The 18,181-nt window shown below is 46.6% G+C and overlaps 1 protein-coding gene across 1 annotated transcript in view; it reads left to right on the forward strand.

Moving 5' to 3' along the window:
- CSMD2 (CUB and Sushi multiple domains 2) overlaps window positions 1-18,181 on the forward strand; it is a 287,923-nt gene that overhangs the window by 196,318 nt on the left and 73,424 nt on the right. Inside the window, exons 27-32 of the mRNA XM_026863211.1 lie at window positions 1,849-2,051; window positions 3,915-4,106; window positions 6,599-6,737; window positions 7,212-7,399; window positions 14,730-14,924; window positions 15,892-16,008. Coding sequence (XP_026719012.1) covers window positions 1,849-2,051; window positions 3,915-4,106; window positions 6,599-6,737; window positions 7,212-7,399; window positions 14,730-14,924; window positions 15,892-16,008 — 1,034 coding nt within the window. The remainder of the gene's footprint in view (window positions 1-1,848; window positions 2,052-3,914; window positions 4,107-6,598; window positions 6,738-7,211; window positions 7,400-14,729; window positions 14,925-15,891; window positions 16,009-18,181) is intronic.

Genomic DNA, 18,181 nt, shown 5'->3' on the forward strand with positions numbered 1-18,181 from the left:
GCAGGAGTGAAAGGGACTGAACCCTGATGTATCGCAGCCTTGTGTTGATAACTCCCTTGGGTGTAACAATAATAACGACGGTATTTTTTGCTTAGATGGTACCTCTGATCTTGGAAGATCCCAAAACTCTTTGAAAAGCCTGGACTCACCTGCTCCGCATCCCTCCACGGCAGAAGTGGGTTTGGTGGGGAGGAGAACAGTCTGATATCTTCCCCCCCCAATTCCAGGGTGGGAGGAGGAACATCCCACTGGGGGTTGATGTTGGCACCAAATTTGTCCTGTCCCAGAGCCCTGGGCACAGAGGGAACTTCTGGCCTTCTCCCATCCCTTAGGTCCATCGCTGGCGCGGGCTCTGGAGTGAATTTCCTTGCTGTGATGGCTCCTGCCGGCATCTTGGGCTTTCCCCAGGGAATTTCCTGTGGAAGTACCAAATGAGCCTAGCCCTGGTTTAGTTTAAAAGCAGAAGAGAGGAGCTCCAAGGCTAAGGAGCGTTCGGTGCATGTGCTGGAGGCCTTGCAGCCCTCTCTCCCGGGCAGACAAAGCTATCAAATACACAGAGTAAGGAAATTAAATCTGCGTTCAGAGCACCAAAATAAATACCTCGTGGAGAGCACAGTGTAATCTCATTGCCAGCCGCCAGTTTCTTAATTTGTGTTTTCTCTCCCTTCCTATTGTGGAGTTTGGAGAGCTGGATCATGCTGCCTCACTTTTTTGTTTATTCCTCACTGAAGTCACTCTGTTACCTGATATAGATGCAGTTTTGCAATATCCACAACTTTGTAAAACATGTCCAAGTCCTTTCCTGTATCAGCCACTTCTCCCCTCAGAGGTGCAGCGATCCAGTATTCGGAATTTGCACCCACCTGTTTGCCGTCCTCCTGCACACCTTTTTCTGTCTCTTCGGGCAGTTAACACCCCGGCAAGGATTTTTTTTTTTTTTTTCCCAGCATGATGCTGTTCTAATTAACATTGGGTTTTGGTTGTTTCCTTTCCTTTTTTTTCCCCCCCCAATACACAAGATTAGCCTGGTGCCAGAAGCAAGTTCTTTGACCTGAGTGCAGGTAACAAAAATCAATGCATTTATCAGTAGATGCTGGCTCTTGACAATGAACTGTTCCTTGCAGGACACACAAAAAAAAGCAAAAGGACAGCCAAGGTTGTTGCTGTGTGCAGCATAGGGACAATGTGTGAATTGGATTAATATATGTAAGTTGTCTGAAGGGACCCCATCACGTTTTCTGCTAATTCTCTTTTTAGAGTGAGTTTTTTTCAATACTCTTGTGTTTATCTGTTAGAGAGGGAAACTACGGACAAACCCTCATCTTCTTCACAGCCTCTTGTACCTCCCTGCTGCGGATTTGCTGTGTGTCCTTGACTGAGCCTTTTGTCTGTGTGACAGCTCCTCATTGCAGTGTCTGAGCAGCTTCGGTGTAAAACCAGCTGTGACGTTCTGGCTGGGGAGGTTTCCACCGTCTGCGATGGGCCTTTGCACCTCTACCTTGTTCCTGAAGATTTTTAGGAGATTAGTAATTTTGTTTGCTTAGGAGAGAACACCTGAAAGGACTTAACTTTTCAGAAAAAAATTAGTATCCGTGACTGTTGGTTTCTGTTTATGGATGTGTTTTAGTAGGGAGGTGCGTGACTCAGAGATCCTGGGTTGGGTAGACAGGTGGAGTTTGGTGAAGGGCTCGCGGACTTTGTGCAAGCTGAGTTGCAGGTAACAGGAGAGAACACTTTCCTTGTGGGCCAAGACACCTTAGTTGGGTACCAATCGCGCTTCTAATCCTTTCAGGAAAAAAAGGCAGAGCTCGGTTTGTGGTCTGACTTCCAGTTCATTTTGCCACACAGGCTCCATTTCATCGTTTTCCACACGGAGGAGTTCCACGATGTGCTGAGGATTTGGGACGGTCCGGTGGAGAACGGCATCCTCCTAAAGGAGGTGAGCGGGTCCAGCCTACCCGGCGACGTCCACAGCACCTTCAACTCCGTCATCCTTCAGTTCAACACGGATTTCTTCACAAGCAAGCAGGGCTTCGCCGTTCAGTTTTCAGGTGGGCTTTACGTTGTTTCCATGGGGTCGTCCAGACCTAACTTTGGTGAGAAGCAATTGCAGGTGTCTCTACAAAGGACTGATGGAGCACGACAGCAGGAGCTGGGCAGTCTTCCAGCCATTTGTGCTTTATCACATTTGGGTGCAGTCTCTGCAAATAGAGAAAAAAAAACAAACAAACAAAAACCTCTTGTATTTTGTCCTTGCAACGCAGGTGAGCTCTGTGCTCCCCTCTGCTACAAGTCACCTTCACAGTGGTGAACTTGGCAGCAAGATGCAGAGCAGTACGTTGTGGAATACACAAGAAGGAATTACACGTATCTTCCACCACGTTCCACAGGTCCCTTAGAGACACGAGTGTGCAGGCAGCTTCCCCCGGGCGTTCCGAGAGCAGTCGGTCAGTGGTGTCTGAAAACTGAGTCTATTTAAAATCCCTCAAATTGGATCCCCTGAGATGCAGATCACAAAAAAGCTCTATCAGCTGCAGGGATGTCATTGCTCGCAGCAGTGCTACGTGTAATGCAACTGCAATCTGTCACTGCCTAAGTCCTGGCTGCTGTTACCTAAGGCTCGGCCTTGTAAACACATTCATTTAAATTATATTAGGGTAATATATCGCAGCATTCACACAGAGGTTTCCGGGATGCAGGCCTTCGCTGATGTGCCCAGCAACCAACCAGCAGATGCCTATTTTGGAGGTGGCAGTAAGCGGGAGGCTCTTAGGTGGAGGGCGATGCGACCTTCCTGGGCCTCAGACACACCTAAAGCGTCAGAGCTCATCCTGTCTCTCCCCAGCTTTTGCCCATAGCTTTCTCTTGGGGGTGCCCTGCATGGCTGGGAGAGCAGGCCAGCTCTTTGGGAAGAGTTTGTGCTGGGCACAAGACCTTCTAGAATGACCAAGACATCTCTGCCATCCTCTTCCTTTGCCAGGCTTGTGCTTGAGCCTACGTGGAAGGACCAGGCTGGGCTGCTACCCTGCTTATCTTCAGTTGCACAGAAAGAGAGAGAGGGATTTCCTCTGGCTCTTTTAAGAGGAGCTTTCTCTAAACTGCCTAGGTGTAATAGACTCTCATCAACTTAGCAGGAAATAAGTTCTGCTCCACTGCCTGATACAGAGCTGGTCTTTATTGAATGCTCCTGCTCAAAGCCTTTGTTCACAAGGTGTGACTAAGTAGTCAGACCTAAGCTCAGAAGTATACAGTTTTGAATCTTGTGAACTTTAATGATCTATATAAGCTTGCAAAACTTGTATTACTCCAGGACTTTCCATGCTGTTAAGTAGTTGTAGTGTTGACAGACCTTGAGCTCAGTCAGCAGCGAAGCTGTGCTGCCTGGCCCCAGCCGAGAAGCTGCTGAGAGGGTCATCTCATCCTCAAAGGGACACAGCGGCGAGACTGGGAGGGAGATGAGTGCATTTCGAAAAGGTCAGGCTTGATACTTCACAGGGCTAAAGGCTAAATTGCTCTGCCACTCAGGGGAAGTGAAAAAGTGCTGCTGGATTATTTTATTTTGCAGCATGTGTCTGACACAGAATTCTATAAAAATGCCATGTAAGATCAGTGGATGTCTGGACTTATTAAGTAAACATGCGTGTGCACAATTATACATCAAACTTGCACTCTGTGTAGTGCACTTGAACTTGCCGTTCCCGAGAGCCTTTACCAGCTGGAGTGGCAGATGCTCAGTGCAAAGGAAAAGCCATTTTTTGTGCTTGTGGCAACTTTAAGGGATACTGAAGGAGGAGAGATGGAGAGTGAAGTCATTGCTTGGGTATTTGTTTAAGGACAGCCAATGCTGTAAGCCTGTATTAAATATAAATATACATATATGAAAATATATATATATATTTTTTAATACTCTTCAGTTTCCACTGCCACTTCCTGCAATGACCCAGGAATTCCCCAGAACGGGAGCCGGAGTGGTGACAGCAAAGAGGCAGGTGACTCCATCATCTTCCAGTGTAACCCAGGATACGCTCTGCAAGGGGAGGCCAAAATCACTTGTGTGCAGATTGAGAACAGATTTTTCTGGCAGCCAGACCCTCCCTCCTGCACAGGTATGAACACGCATCCATCCTCCCGTTGCACTGGCTTCCCTGCCCTGTTTCATTGCAAGCCTTCTGTGTCTGAAGGGGATGAGTCTCACCTGGCCTGAAGAGGTTTATGACAAGGTTGGTCTGTCTCAGGTAGCTGTCTCCTAGAACTACTTCTTAATTTTGTCCCCAGAGTGGCTGGGACAATGAGAATCTAGTTCATTCTGGAAGCTCATAGGACATACTGCAATGTAAGTGATGATATTTAACCTGACAAGTCAAAATTAAAGGTTTCTTTAAAACTCGGGTTGGTGGAGAGGATTGGGGTCATGGGTGAATAATTTCTGCATGAGAAGACAGCAAGTTCTGTCAGGAGAAAGAACTATTTGACATTTCCTTGAGCTCATAAAGTAATAAAAGCAGCTCATAAAAGTGACTCTCTTTAATATGTCCGGAACACATTAAAAAAAAAAAAAAAAGTCATGCTAAGCACATAAGAGCAATAAACATCAAGTTTGCTGGCCAATTAAAAGCTAGCCACAAATTACTTAACCTCTGACCTTCATTTCTGTCGATGCATTGTTATCCTAAGCAAGAAAAATCTATTAATTCTGTTTCGAACGTGTGATTTAATGCCAGCTAGGAAACTTCTACAGCACGCACAGGATTTATGCTCCCTGCAGGATGACTTGGTTTCTGAATGACTGTCTTGATGATCTAGTGTGGCACCCTTTCAGCCTGATCGAGACGGTCCTTTTAGTCTTCCCGGAGCTGTAACTAAATCATATTGTTGCATGTCATGCCCGTATCGTCATTCTCCTGTTGAGTTTTCTTTCACAGCAGAAGTTGGGCCCTCAGTCCTTTTCAGAGAAATGCAGCCAGTGACTTCATCTTGGTGTGAGATGAATTCCCATGGGTTGTCTCCAGTTTGACTTGGAGATACAGTGTTGGGTCCTTTTTGAACAGAAATCTGACAAATCTTACTTTAAAAGTCATAAGCTCTGTGAACAAGCTGGAAGCAATGTCTTGCTCCTTCTCTCTATTCACTGAGGAAAGGTTTAGAGGAATAATCAGTAGCCAAATATCAGTTTTATAGGAGCTCTGTAACAGGCTGCCTGGTTAGAGCTGAATTAGAAAGCCGTGTTTAATTTAGGGCTTGGGTTTTATGTTTGCATTTAGCATTTCAAATATGTTTTCACATCTTTATTGTACAACTTCGGCAGTCCCTAAACAATGTGGGCTGAACTGGAACCTCAGCTGAAACAGCCCCCGGAGGTTTTGGGGTATTTGAAGTCTCTATCCTGACCCAACTCCGAACAGCTGTGGCTTGGACCAGTTTCGAGTTTAAATCCTTTGGAGACTGTGGGTGGGATTATCAAAGAAATCGGAGGGTGTTGAACAGTCATCTCCCTTAGGCTTTTCAAAAATGAGTCCGTATGCTTTAGTTTCTTCTGAATTTCCCCTGGTTTTGCAGTCTGGAAGAAGAACACACCCTAAAGGTTATGATTAAGGTAAATGGACGCAGAACAGATCCTTGTGGTTCTTCCAAGTTATTTGTGTGTGACCTTCAGCTAAACTCTTCCCTGTCTGTGCTGTGATTTCCTTCTCTATTCGAGAGGGATAACAGTTCTCAGCGCCTGCAGGCAAAAGAAGTTGCTTTTGGGCCTTGGAGAAGGGCCTCTAGTTCAATCTCTACTGTGATCATTATAGAACAGCCCTGCTACATTTTACCTGATAAGTGGGGGTTCCTGCGGATTCGCAGGGGTTTATAAAAGCCCGTGAGATAAACACACATGCTCTCTCCTTCATGGAAGATCCTTCCAAGATTTGTCCCGTTACTTCATCCCGCGCGGGTTCATTTCCCCTCTCGGTGTTCGCGTTGCTGTGGGTGGGTTGGGATCAGACACCAGAGCTGAACACAAGCTGTGCCCCCCTCTCCCCCCGTCCCAAATGATCTGAGCAACGGGGGGAAATCTGAGAGCATCGACCTTGATGAATAGACTGCGGAAAGGCTGACAGCAATAAATCAATCATGAGTATTTACCACAGTGGAAATACATGCAAGCACTTTCAGCCTTAAAAAAGTGAATAATTGATTTTTCAATCAGCTTGGCATTTAATGTGTTGGTAAGTGCAGTGAACACAAACAAGCCTTTAGTCCCAGGCAACGTGTTTTCACTCATTTAGCAACCGTCCGGACTTTGCCCAGGAGTTGCCTAAATAAATGCAACAGGAAAGCGTAAAGCATCTCTTGCTCCTTCTGGTTTCTCACTTAATACACGTTACAAAGATTGTGGCAGCATCCGTAGCTCTGTGGGTGCGTAACAGCTCTGCAGTGACAGCTCTGCGAGGGCTGCTACCAGCTCTGGTAATACCTTAAGATTGGACAGCCTTGAAAACTGCCTTCTCTGTCCCCTTATCCATCCCTGGCTCTCCTCCTCCCTTCCTGCATCTCATCTACTGTTCTCTGAGTTTCTCGAAGACAAAGCCTCATCCCTTTCCTTGGTTGCCTTCAGCTCCCTGCGGAGGCATCTTGACAGGACCGGCGGGAGTGATCTTGTCCCCGCAGTACCCGGAGCCCTACCCGCCAGGGAAGGAGTGTGACTGGAAACTGACTGTCTCTCCCGACTATGTCATTGCCCTGGTGTTCAATACGTACGTACCCGAGAGCTGGTGGTTCCTGGGCAGGGAGGGGGTACCAGGGGTGAGGCACTGCCCGCGGGAGCTGGGTCTGCACGTGGGTCCCTTCCTCTCTGAACCAAACCAAACCGGTGGGACTGTCCCGTAGTCCTGGGTAATCTGGTTTTAGACCCCCCCTTAATTTGGGGAAGACACACATATCTCAACTGCAGCTCCTCTTTGATATACATGGGGTTTTGTACAACAGAACCGTGTAACTGGGGCACATAGGAAAACCCTGTAGCCACACTGGCTTGTGCTTCTGTGCTCTGACTGCCTCACAAGTCCTCAATCCCCCGCGTGTGGAATGGAGACAGAAATACTTAGCTGAGGAGCTGTTTTGGGGCAGAAGCGGTGTGGTTGTACAGCCCATGGAGACCCCGTGTTGCTTTCCAGGGGCTACTGGCTCACACTCATACTTTAGGCACTCTCCTCCCTTCGGTTTTGCAGCTTCAGTTTGGAGCCTGGCTATGATTTTCTTCACATCTACGATGGACCCGATTCGCTCAGCCCCCTGATCGGAAGTTTTTATGGCTCCCAGCTGCCCGAGAGGATAGAGAGCAGCAGTAACAGCCTCTTCCTCGCCTTCCGCAGCGACGCGTCCGTCAGTAACTCCGGGTTTGTCATCGACTACACAGGTGAGAGCAGCCGGGGGGCACCTGGCCCAGCTGGCTTGGCAAGTACACGGGGTTTTACCTGTGCTCAGTCTCGGGTTAAACCACCCGGCTGAACCAGCGGGGAGAAGCTCTAGACACAGAGGAAAGCTCTCTCCAGGCGGTGATCCTGGTGTCTGTTTTGTGACCACCAAAGCTGATCGAGAGGCTTGAGGGGGAAAATGGGGAGTTGAAGGGAGGGGGATCCTGTGGGCTGGCAGAAGAGTGAGGGTACATGAGGTAGATAAGAGCAGAATAAAAGGAATGTCACATGTCTGAGGGTCAGTCACGTGGCTGCTTCTGTGTGGGGCTTTCATTAACAAAAATAAAGTTTTTTACTTTTTTTTTTTTTTAATTAAAGAAAATCAAGAGAGATTCCCAGTAAAATATACATTTCTGTACAGGCTTCTGTGTCATCTTTCTTGCTCCACACTGAATTTAAATAGTTCTATCTTCTCCTCAGTGAGCAGAACATGCTGCTTCATTGCAGATTTGAGCTTTCAGAGTGCTGGAGAGTGCTGCACTGTGGACTGGTTATTAGGAATGCTCCACATTGCCACGGATTGAGGATTTATTCTTAGTGGCGAGAGCGGCTTTGTCCAACAAAAGGAGGTGCAGGGATCCATATCCAATGTGGAATCTTGGTCCAGATTCTTGATGCTGCCATTCGAGAACGTGCCACACGACTGGGTGGCTCTGTGTAGAGGTGAGGGCGATGGAGGTGGATGCTCAGCTCTCGAGTCAGTGGAGCTCTCCTGCGATCTGTGCATTTTGCTTCACCTAAGATTCTGAAGCATCTATTGAAAAATTCGCTAATAATTAGTAAAATGAACAGAATAGTTCACAGGTATAGCAATGGGTTTTTTTCTTGCTTGCTGGAGGAGGAAGTAGAACGTTGTGGTGGCTTCAGCTCTAATAGTGAGAGACAGAGCCAGGGGTTAGACTTTTCCCTGGGTGCTTTTAGCTCCCTGTCGATGGAGCAAGCTGAGAAGTGACAGACCTGGCACTGCTGTTCTGGTTGATGGGGGAAAAAAAAAGGAAGGCTTTGGCAGATGTTCCTTGTTTGTGCACAGGGTAGGTGGAAGAATGGAGTTGTTACAAACTGTAGTTAAAAATACGCTCTGCAAAGCCAGATCTGATCAGCTGGGATTATGCAGAATGGAGAAAAGGATTAAAAGCTGGGAAAATAAAAAAAAAAACAAAAAAAAACCAACAGGGCTAGAAAGAAAGAATTCTTCAAGCATGCTTTGTATGGACTATTTTGAAGTATAGGAAAAAAGCATCGATGGCTTCAGATGCGCTGGATGCCTGCCACTGTGCACCGTGGCTTTGCACCGCGGCGTACGCTGTGAAACAGGCTGTTGAGTCTTGTTGGGCCAACTGTGTGCTGGGGGAGCAGAAACGGCTCGTGCCGGAGAGCGGATGGGCTGCTGCTGTGTTTTCAGGGCTGCTGCTGCTTTCTCTGTGTGCTTGGCCAATTCTCTCTTCCCCGTATCCTCTCTCCGGTGTGTGGTTCCTGCTTTTAAATTTACCTGAGCGGAGGTTAAGTGATAGAGAAATGGGCAATTCCTGATAGTTATGCTGAACAGATGAATTTCCCTGCGGTAAATTTATAAAATAATAAGACAAAGACAATTAGTGCTGCTTAAGATGCAAGAGATTAAAAGTTTTCTGCTCTCATTAGAATTAATTTTACTGAAAATTAAGTCTTGAGTTTTCTCCTTTTCCCTTTTCGTTTTGGGCAGCCAGAAGGTAGTTAACAAATGAAATCTCATTAAATTAGGGTGGTTGTGCAATGCATTTTTCTCCTAAACACTCCTACAGCGTTAATCGCGCCTACATACTTCCCACAAAGCCAAACTGCTGGGAGAAAAGAATGAGGCTTTAAGTTTGCTCATTAATTTCCCCGCACTTTAAAAGGAACCTGGGTTTCAAGTCTGAGAAGCGGCAGAAAATAGAACTTTGGGGAATCGAAGGAAGAAGAAAAGAAATGCAGGAGGGAACGCGCGTGAAAGAAAATCAAATACCAAGCTGAGCTCCTTGCCAGCGTGGAATCCCAAGTACAGTTCAAAGACACCCTCTTCTCTCAGCCACGGCGTTGCGTTTGGGCAGCGCCGCAGCCCATGCAGGCTTCTGCCCCGAGCGCCCTGAAAACCATCCGTCACCAGTGTGAGCCGTGTGCCAAATGCCCTGAATTACCAGGGGCTTTGTAGTCCTCTTTTGGTAATGTTTTGGGGAAGGAAAAAAAAAAACAAAAACAAAAACAAAAACAAATCAACAACAACCAAAAAATAAAAGGCAAAGCAGCCATCTGTCAGTCCCTCCTTGAAATCCTGCCTCTTCCCTGGGACTGGGACTGTATTGCTAGCCTGCAGCTACGGCGTGTCGGGTGAATTTCAAACAGCCTCAGCACTTCATTCGAAATTGTTTCAGGGGCAATGGCTCTTCAAGAGAAAGTCGTCCTCTGGGGCCAGGAGGAATGGAGAAAACAGAGAGGGAAGAATGAATTTGGCTTTTATTATGCCATTTTTTGCATAGAGCATGACAGTGAGAGTGAAGTGGGAATGCAGCCATGCCATAGAGAGGTGTTTGAGGGCAGATCTTCAGCCAGGCAATTTCCCAGTTTAGCTACACAGATATACTACACCGGCAGGATTTCTGATAGATGAACACATATCTTCTGCTTTGCACCCATGATGCACTGTCAGCTGTGCTGCAGAATGAAAAATCAAACCCTGGTTACCAGCAAAGAAACCGTAAGCGTCCTCTCCCCACGCACGCTTAAATTTACAGAGGTTTGGTTTACTGTCTGCGTAAAGCCTTGGACTGGTTCAGAGGGTCAGGCGAAACGTAAATGCAATAGTTTGGGGTTTCAGCTGGGGAGGAATTTGTTCTTTGCAATGACTTGGCGGTAGTGAGAAGATTTTGGGTTCAGGCTGGTTTGTGGAAAGGAAGACATGCTCCGCTCAGGCATTCCGTTTAAGGTCTGTTGAACTTACCATAATCCTTAAAAAAAAAGTACTTGTTTGCTCAACACCGGCTTAGTTAATGTTGTCATTTCTGTGAAAGCAGCACGCTGTGTTCGTAGCAGATTCACTTAAGCCCGACAAGTGTTAGCCTACCAAAGCAAAAGGATGAGTTCTTGATGACAAAATAGGAAAGAGAGTTACGAAACAAAAGCTTAAACACAGGCAAGAGACGGCTTGCAGTACACCTAGAGTTTCTGTTTTGGTTCAGTTGTTGCTTGAGAATTTTTTTAAGTGTCTCAGCTACAAAAAAAAATGAGGGGTTTAACTCAGTAGCTCTACATGTATTCTCTTTGGAACCGAGATAATGCTTGTGCATCTGAGTTATACTGGGGAGATTTCTGGTTACGGAGCAACGCTGTCTAAGTTTCCCAGACTGTTTCCAGCCAGTTTAAAAGACCCGGTGGCGAGGGTCTGCCAGTAAACTGCCATCGCCAGAAAATCCCACCAGAGAGGCTTTTAAATTTGACTGGGGATGAATCCCTGAAGTGAAGATTATCTTTTCTCATTGGGAAATCAACTGAATTCTAATAATCAGCTTGCGCTGCCGCATCTCACAAAGCGTAGATTCCATTCAGATACATTTTCATATGCTCACACACTAAAATTTGTAAACGGAGACCACGTGTGTAAGGGGCAGGCTAGTCGCTTGGAGAGCTTTTCCCAAATTATTCCCTCCCTCCCTCCCTCCCTTAGTTTTTATGAGGGCTGAGGAGCTGTTGTCATGAACACAGGAGAGGGGCTGACCCCATCAGCCCCTGCCTCCATCCGAACGGCTTCTCTGGACGGGGGGGTGCTGAGTGGCACCCACGGTGCAGGTGTAGGTTTGGCTCCTCATGCTTGGGGCAGAGGATAGGAAGGCGTTCCCCGCTTGGATGCTCCGAAGTGGCAGGTTTTCTCACACTTTTTAGTACCTTCCTGTTTCTGTTGTGGGCCAGAAATGAAGAGGCATGAAATTGAAAGCAAATGAAGCAAAACTGATTACTTTTCACCCTTCCAAAGGAATGAAAAAAAAAAAAAACAAAACCCAACCCCAAACCCCAAGCCTTATTTCAAATCTGTTATTATTTCGCCAGAACTATTTTGCCCGTCCTCAGCTTATAAACACATGTTCAGCATTACTTATGGGTTATTTAAGGTGGAAATTCCCCACAGAAATGCTATTCTGTAAAATCCATTGCAAAGCAAGCTGTTTAAAACTACCCAGCACTGTTTTCTGTTAAAACAGTCAGAAGTAGGAGATGATGCTTGGCCCTAGAACAACTTCCATTTGAAAAAAATCTGTCTCTTGGAAAAGGTTGTCCATTTACCTGGGGGAGAATTGGAGGGTGTTGGGCTCCTGGTGTGCTGCTGTGGCAGCAGCCAAAGCTGCTTGGGACGCCAAGGCTACGCCTGGTCTTTAAGATCCTAATGGAATTTGTCCTGTCTTCAGTAAACGGTGACTGTGGTGGAAAACTGTCTTCTAGACAGTTCCTCCTGGGGCTGCTTTAAGGCTTAGCTCTTAATCGCGGGTTGCACATGTTCACAGATGCGGAGTTCACGATGCACTTTGCAGACAACAACCCTCCAGTGAAGCTGTTCTCAAACATGCAGATGAAAGCCTGACCTCCTGGCCTAGGAGCTCATGCAGGCTTTGAGTTTTCCTTAGGAAAGGAGAAGGGAAGCACAGAAAATTCTGCTTTCTCTGGACTAATGAGCCAGTTCTCATGGCGTTTTTGCCTTGACTCTTCTCTAAACATTTGGCAGCCTGAATCCATGTTAATTGGGACATCAGGGTAAAGTCTTCGATTTCTGAAGTATCTGAGTGAAAATAAAACGTTATTTCTAAATGGGGAAGCCGTGCTGTACTCACTTCATAGCCTAATAAATCAATGGCTGGGGAAGCTGTGGCTTCCCCACATCCCTCTACGAGTCTTTTGCAGTCCCCACACAACCAAATACTTGCTTAAAGTTGAGCTCCTGCCTCCCTTTGTAGCCTACTGCTGAGAATCATCAGGGCAGTTCATCTGCAGGGGAGTGTTCAGCTGGAGCTCTGTGTAGGACTGGTGTGTGAGGATGCATCGTCCCCAAAGGCACAGACCCTCAAGGGAACAGAAACAGTCGAGAATGAGGAGAACACAACAAAAGCAGTGGGGCTGCTGCTCTGCAATCAGCCACCACCCTTTTTTTCAGCAGTCGGCAGAGTGACTTGAGCACTGAATGTCATGAATTTTGAAAGCAAGAGCAGAGGCTGAGATCCAAGCACATGGCTGAGGCATCTGACAGCCAGGTGGGAGGCTGACTGACAGGTTGAAGCCACATCAACTTGTCAGATGAGAGGCAGTGAGAGTGTTCAAAATAACAAGAGAGACATAAAGTGGTCAGGAGGAAGCCGTTGGGTGCAGCTTTTGTGTGAAAGGGTCTAGAAGTGAATATTAGCAATTCAGAGAAGCAAAGGCTTCTGGAGTGAAAAAAAAAAAATTTGGAAAAGTAGATGAAGCGTTTACACTTGCAAATGGCTTGTGTGCTACAGCGGACTCCGGGCCGTGTGGCTGCATCTTGAGTGCTCTGGTTGACTGATGGGCGGCAGCGGTTCGTCACCTCTGTGGCCAGGCCTGTCCCACTGATGGGCGGTAATGGTGAAGGGTCACTTCTCCAGCTCTGTCTCACAAGCATAAGGATAAATGAGGAGGGAATGTGTTCATCTGAGCTGAGCAGAGAGCCAAGGGCCTTGCTTCCTGGTACAGTGGCTGAAACAAGCTTTTTGGTCGTGATATCTTACTCATAATAACCAAGGTTTCTCTTCTGTGAGTAGCTGGTCTCCCAGCAGGACCTACAGTCAGATCACACCCAGGAAACACCGGGATACAAATATTTGTCATTCTTTGGTCTTAGAATCCCAGTCTTCCCCATCATGTTCTGAGTATCCGAGCTGTCTTCTGAATGCTGCAGTAATGATGCTTCCAGGCACACGTGTGTCTCTTCCCAGGATCAGATAAACTGGAACGTCTTCTTTGGTTGGGGAACAGGGCTGCTCAGAGGACGAGTGGCTTGTCCAAAGTTCGTGCAGCAGGACACCACTCGCACAGAGGAGAACCCAGGACTTTGTGAGTTAAGGCGGTGATACAAGTGTGTGATGGTCTGTGAGGAGCTTTGAGGGTTGACCAGTCTGTGGCTCCCAAATTAGGGAACTGGTGTTCTGGGAAAAAACAGTGGCCCCACTTTTGCTGTTCCTGGTGGAAACACTTCATGTCCTTTTGTGCCCTGTCTACCTGGATCACTAGCTAGTGGTACAGCTGTTGTGTAAAGGAAACCATAGAGCTAATCCGATTTTTCACTGCAAACAAAGAAACAAAAGCAAGATCTGAGGGCTTTACTGTTTTCTGTTTCTCCCTCCACCCCTTCCCCAAATACTAAAAGCCCGTGATTTAATGCTTAAACACATTATAATTGTTCGCAGACCTACTGCTCTCAGAAAAGCCCTCATCTTTAATGAGCAATTTCCAAATGACAAAAGCACAGGATTAATCAAAGCCTCTAATTATATTTCATGCAGGGGGAAAAAAAAGAAAAAAAAAAAAAAAAAAAGAAGAAAGCCCTCAGAAGAAGAAGGAGAGAAATACCCAAGTCCTGACAGCTCTGTAGTCTTTACTGGAATTTTCATATGTAAATGGGATTTTTAACTCTGCAGGGCATAGTGAACAGAGAGAAAAATGTCTTCATTTTGTCTAACTGCTTGTAATCATTTTGCCATAATTGCAGCCACGCTGCACATCTGGAGAGTCAACCAGCTAGCACATGGCACGATGTCTTTCCGTGGTGCGAGCAGACAGCTCTCAGATACAGGAATGATAGGTGCCAAGGAGATAATGTGAACAGATGCAGCACATCTGAAATGGGTTGCGTGTTCAGTCTGTGTTTACACGCCCTGGTTTGCGAAGTTCCGTGCAGCCTGCCCCCTGTGCGAGAAGGGAGAGCGAGTGTAGGTAGTTAAATCAAAGCTTTGCCTCGTTCATTGGATTTTGGGTACCAGCAGACACGGGTGTGAGCTGAAGCCTTCCTCCTTCCAGTATAGTTGTGCTGGAGCTGAGCACCAGAGAAGGGTCTGGGCCAGAGTCTGACCCATGTAATTCCCCAGATTCAGCAGCACTGAGAGGAGGCTTGAAATCTAAACTCTGCAAACGGTGCTGCTCTTCACGATATGCTTCGGTGAGATTCCCAAATGAGAAGAGCCAAAAAACATGCCAGCCACCAACATTTTAGCGTAGCTGTACCAGGCCAGTAAAGATCTTGGCAATTCTCTCTTGCAGAAAATCCCCGGGAGTCGTGCTTCGACCCTGGGTCAATTAAGAATGGCACACGCGTGGGCACGGATCTGAAACTGGGGTCTACAATCACCTACTACTGCGACGGAGGGTACGACATTGAAGGGGTCTCCACGCTGACGTGTGTCATGGGAGGGGATGGAAAACCCACGTGGAACAAACCTCGACCTACCTGTACAGGTAAGGCACGAGGGAAGAAGGTGAGTAGAGAATTTGCCTGTCGCCAAATCCTTCAGCAGTTTATCCTCATGAAAATCTCGAAGTTCCTTTTGCATAGAGCTGCCTGCATGGGGACAGAGAATGTTTTTTGTCAGCGTTTCTTAATTTTTCAGGGGTTTTTAACATCCAGAGGTCTGGAAGTGCTGACTTATATGAGGTTTCCTGAACCTTCTTTTGAGAGACAGAAAAAACTGGACATGACAGATTATGCACATGACAAATCCCTAGTGCAGGGCAGGATTCAGGAAGCTGCTTAAACATTTGCTTAACCTGATCCTTGCTACCCAGAGCCCTTGAGCATGTGCTTTTCTGAGCAGGGTCAGGGTTTACCGAGAAAACAAAAGGTATTTTTTTCTTAGGGGTTCTGTGGTTATTTCATTTTGGTTTGTGGCTTAATGAGAAAATGGTTTAAATGATGGGTTTGCGCTCAGACCTCCTTAATCTGAGAAGTGAGTTGAGAGATAGCTGCCAGTCTGTGGTGACTGGAAGAATGAAATCTCTGACTCAAGCACTGGTGGGGAGGACACGGGTCCCGCTGGAGCCGGGCTCCTGCTGCTGAGAAAGGGCAAAAAGGGCCGGAGCTCGTTCTGGCAGGTCCTGAGCTTTAAGGTCGGGTGGAGAGCAATGCAAATCACACATTAGACTACGCCACTGTACACGGCATCCCTTAGCCTTGCCGTGGTCTTGATAATTAAATGTGAAGCAGGCATGAACTCGGGTTAGGATAAGCCTTATTTTTCTTAATAAGAACTTGCAGTGAGAGCTGCGGTGCCTGACGTGTAGAATTGATCGTGGCTGGGGGCAGCTGACACTGCCCGGCGTTACGGCGCACGGGGGGGAGATCTCAGAGCAGCAGGAAAAAGGCTGATGTTTCAAGGCAGGCTTGGCAAGGGTACGTTGGGAATCTCTTCTTGGCTCTGTCTTGCAGCACCCTGTGGTGGTCAGTACACGGGCTCGGACGGCGTCGTCCTCTCTCCAAATTATCCCCAGAACTACACCAGCGGACAAGTCTGCTTGTACTTCATCGTTGTGCCGAAGGACTACGGTATTGGTTTTGGATGTGTTTTGAAACTCTGTCCTGCTGTCCGTGCAGCTCTCTTGTTTGGGGCTTTGTTGTTTGAACAAAGCAGTAGCATAAGTGCATATATAAATGGAGATACGGGAGGTTGGAAAATAGTAAGTGGCGCTGTTGGATGCTATTTATACTTTGCTGTAGGCAGTAAGGATGATGGGAATTTTCTGAATTTCACAACCTATCAAAAATGAGGGGACAAGAAAAAAAAAACCCAAACCATACAAAACACACCATCATGTGATTCCCCTTCCAATTCCTGCACTATATCCCGTCATGCAGAGTTGAAAAATCAGCAAAAAATAATTCATGGTGATTAATGCCAACAGCAGGCTCAGAGGGCCTCCGAGAGTACAAAATGTATTTACCATAAACACATGCTAACTGTGGTGCTAAATAATCTGCCTGCACAGAGAAGCACTTAAATGTATAGTTTTGTGGACGTGCAGCTATGGTACTTTATGACTGATTTTTATTTTTAAAATAACGTGTGGATTAAATTTTAAAACTAGATCCAAGCGAAATCCAGATTCATTTAAATGGACCGTCACAGATTCCAGTGCTGCTTAATTTTGGTCAGAGCTTGAATGCAAGAATGAGCAACGTTCTAGAAACCTCTGAGGCAGCTAGCTGGGTCTTAGTATTGGTTAACATATTTTCTTGTTTGAATGGAATTGAAGTTCTTAAAGAGCGCTTGCACGGACAGCTCTGGCAGGTGAAGATCTCTCAATCCCGTTATTTTGATACTGCTCCTCGGTGCGTGGTATTGATCCGGTCGGTCCCTGTGGGGTTTTCAGCTGTTTGTGATTTCCTTTGTTGGGGTAGCACGGTGTGGGGTAAGGCTGCTGTGTTCAGCCGACGGTTAGAAGCTCCTTTCACTCGCATTGCCCCTCTGCCTGCATGCATTTACGTTCCGTCTAAGTTCCGGGGTCTAGCTGACGAAATGCTGCACTGCTCTCTTACACCTCTTAACCTGTTTTATTGTAGCTGATCTTGATGTTGTCTAAGAAACACAATAACTGCAGGGCTAGACAGTTTTGATCTCCAAGTCTGACTTTTGCCTGTGGTAGGGTAACAGCTAAATGAGTTTCTCTTCTCCACCTGCTCCCTTTCTATAGCTTCATTAAAAACAAGCAGGAAAAACCATTAGTTGCGAATGTTATGCATTTCCCATCTCCTTCGCTTCTCAGATTCTGTGTACAGCAGGCATTAGGGTGTGCTATCATCACTTTTTTCAATGTTCCCAACATCAAAGCTGTGCTGGAAACCATAACGTGCAGGAAACAAATGTCGGAGCTTGGTGGATGATGAATTTCACAGCAAGAGACCTCTCAGCTTGTGAAACTGCAACTGGGCACTTACAACTTGAAAATGCAAAGCCAGGAGAGGAGTCAAAGGGGAAAAAAGAAAAAAAAAAATCTTCTAAGTGCAGATTTGGGAGGGAAAAAAACCCTTATTATGTTCTGAAAAATAAAGATAAATAACTAAAGTCTCTTTGCTCTAGTGAAAAAAATGCTCTGATCCTCTCATTATTATTTTTTTCCCTTTTATAAGCTCTGCCTGCTCCTGGGTACATTTAAAATGTCTGCAGTAAGACCCGGAGCACTGCACAGCTCCCTCGTTAGCAGTCTCTGTAGACAGGCTTAGGTCTGACTGTTAATAAAATAGCGAGTGTGCTCTCTCCCTAGCAGCCATCCTCCCTGGCCAGAGAGGTTCACTCGAGAAATTAAGTTCTTCAGGACAGGGATTGTTATTTTGTTCAGGTTTTGTACAATGCCTAACCCGACAGGAGCCTGCTTCATGACAGAGGTTCAATACAAATAATAAATAATAATTATCAGTTGGTGAAATTATATACCTTGTGATATGTAGGCAGGCAAATGGGATGATTCATAGAAGAATCCCTTTTGGCCCTATGAATCAGTGTTAAAGCGTACTGGCAAGTGAACACGGGGGAGGCTGGTTGCTGCTTCTGTTATGCCTACTTTGTGGATAAATAAAGGGCTCCCATCTTCCAGGGCTGTCAGTCAGGCCCTTTTTATCTTTGCCAAGCTCCTGAAATAAAAGAAGCCGGGCTGCCTCGGCTCCAGGCCCTGGCTGTGTGGGGACGGCAGCGCTCGTCCCGCTGTCCGTCCCCCCCCCCCCC

This window comes from Athene cunicularia, assembly GCF_003259725.1.
Source record: "Athene cunicularia isolate RWA chromosome 23 unlocalized genomic scaffold, athCun1 chr23_part1, whole genome shotgun sequence".
Lineage (NCBI taxonomy): Eukaryota > Metazoa > Chordata > Aves > Strigiformes > Strigidae > Athene > Athene cunicularia.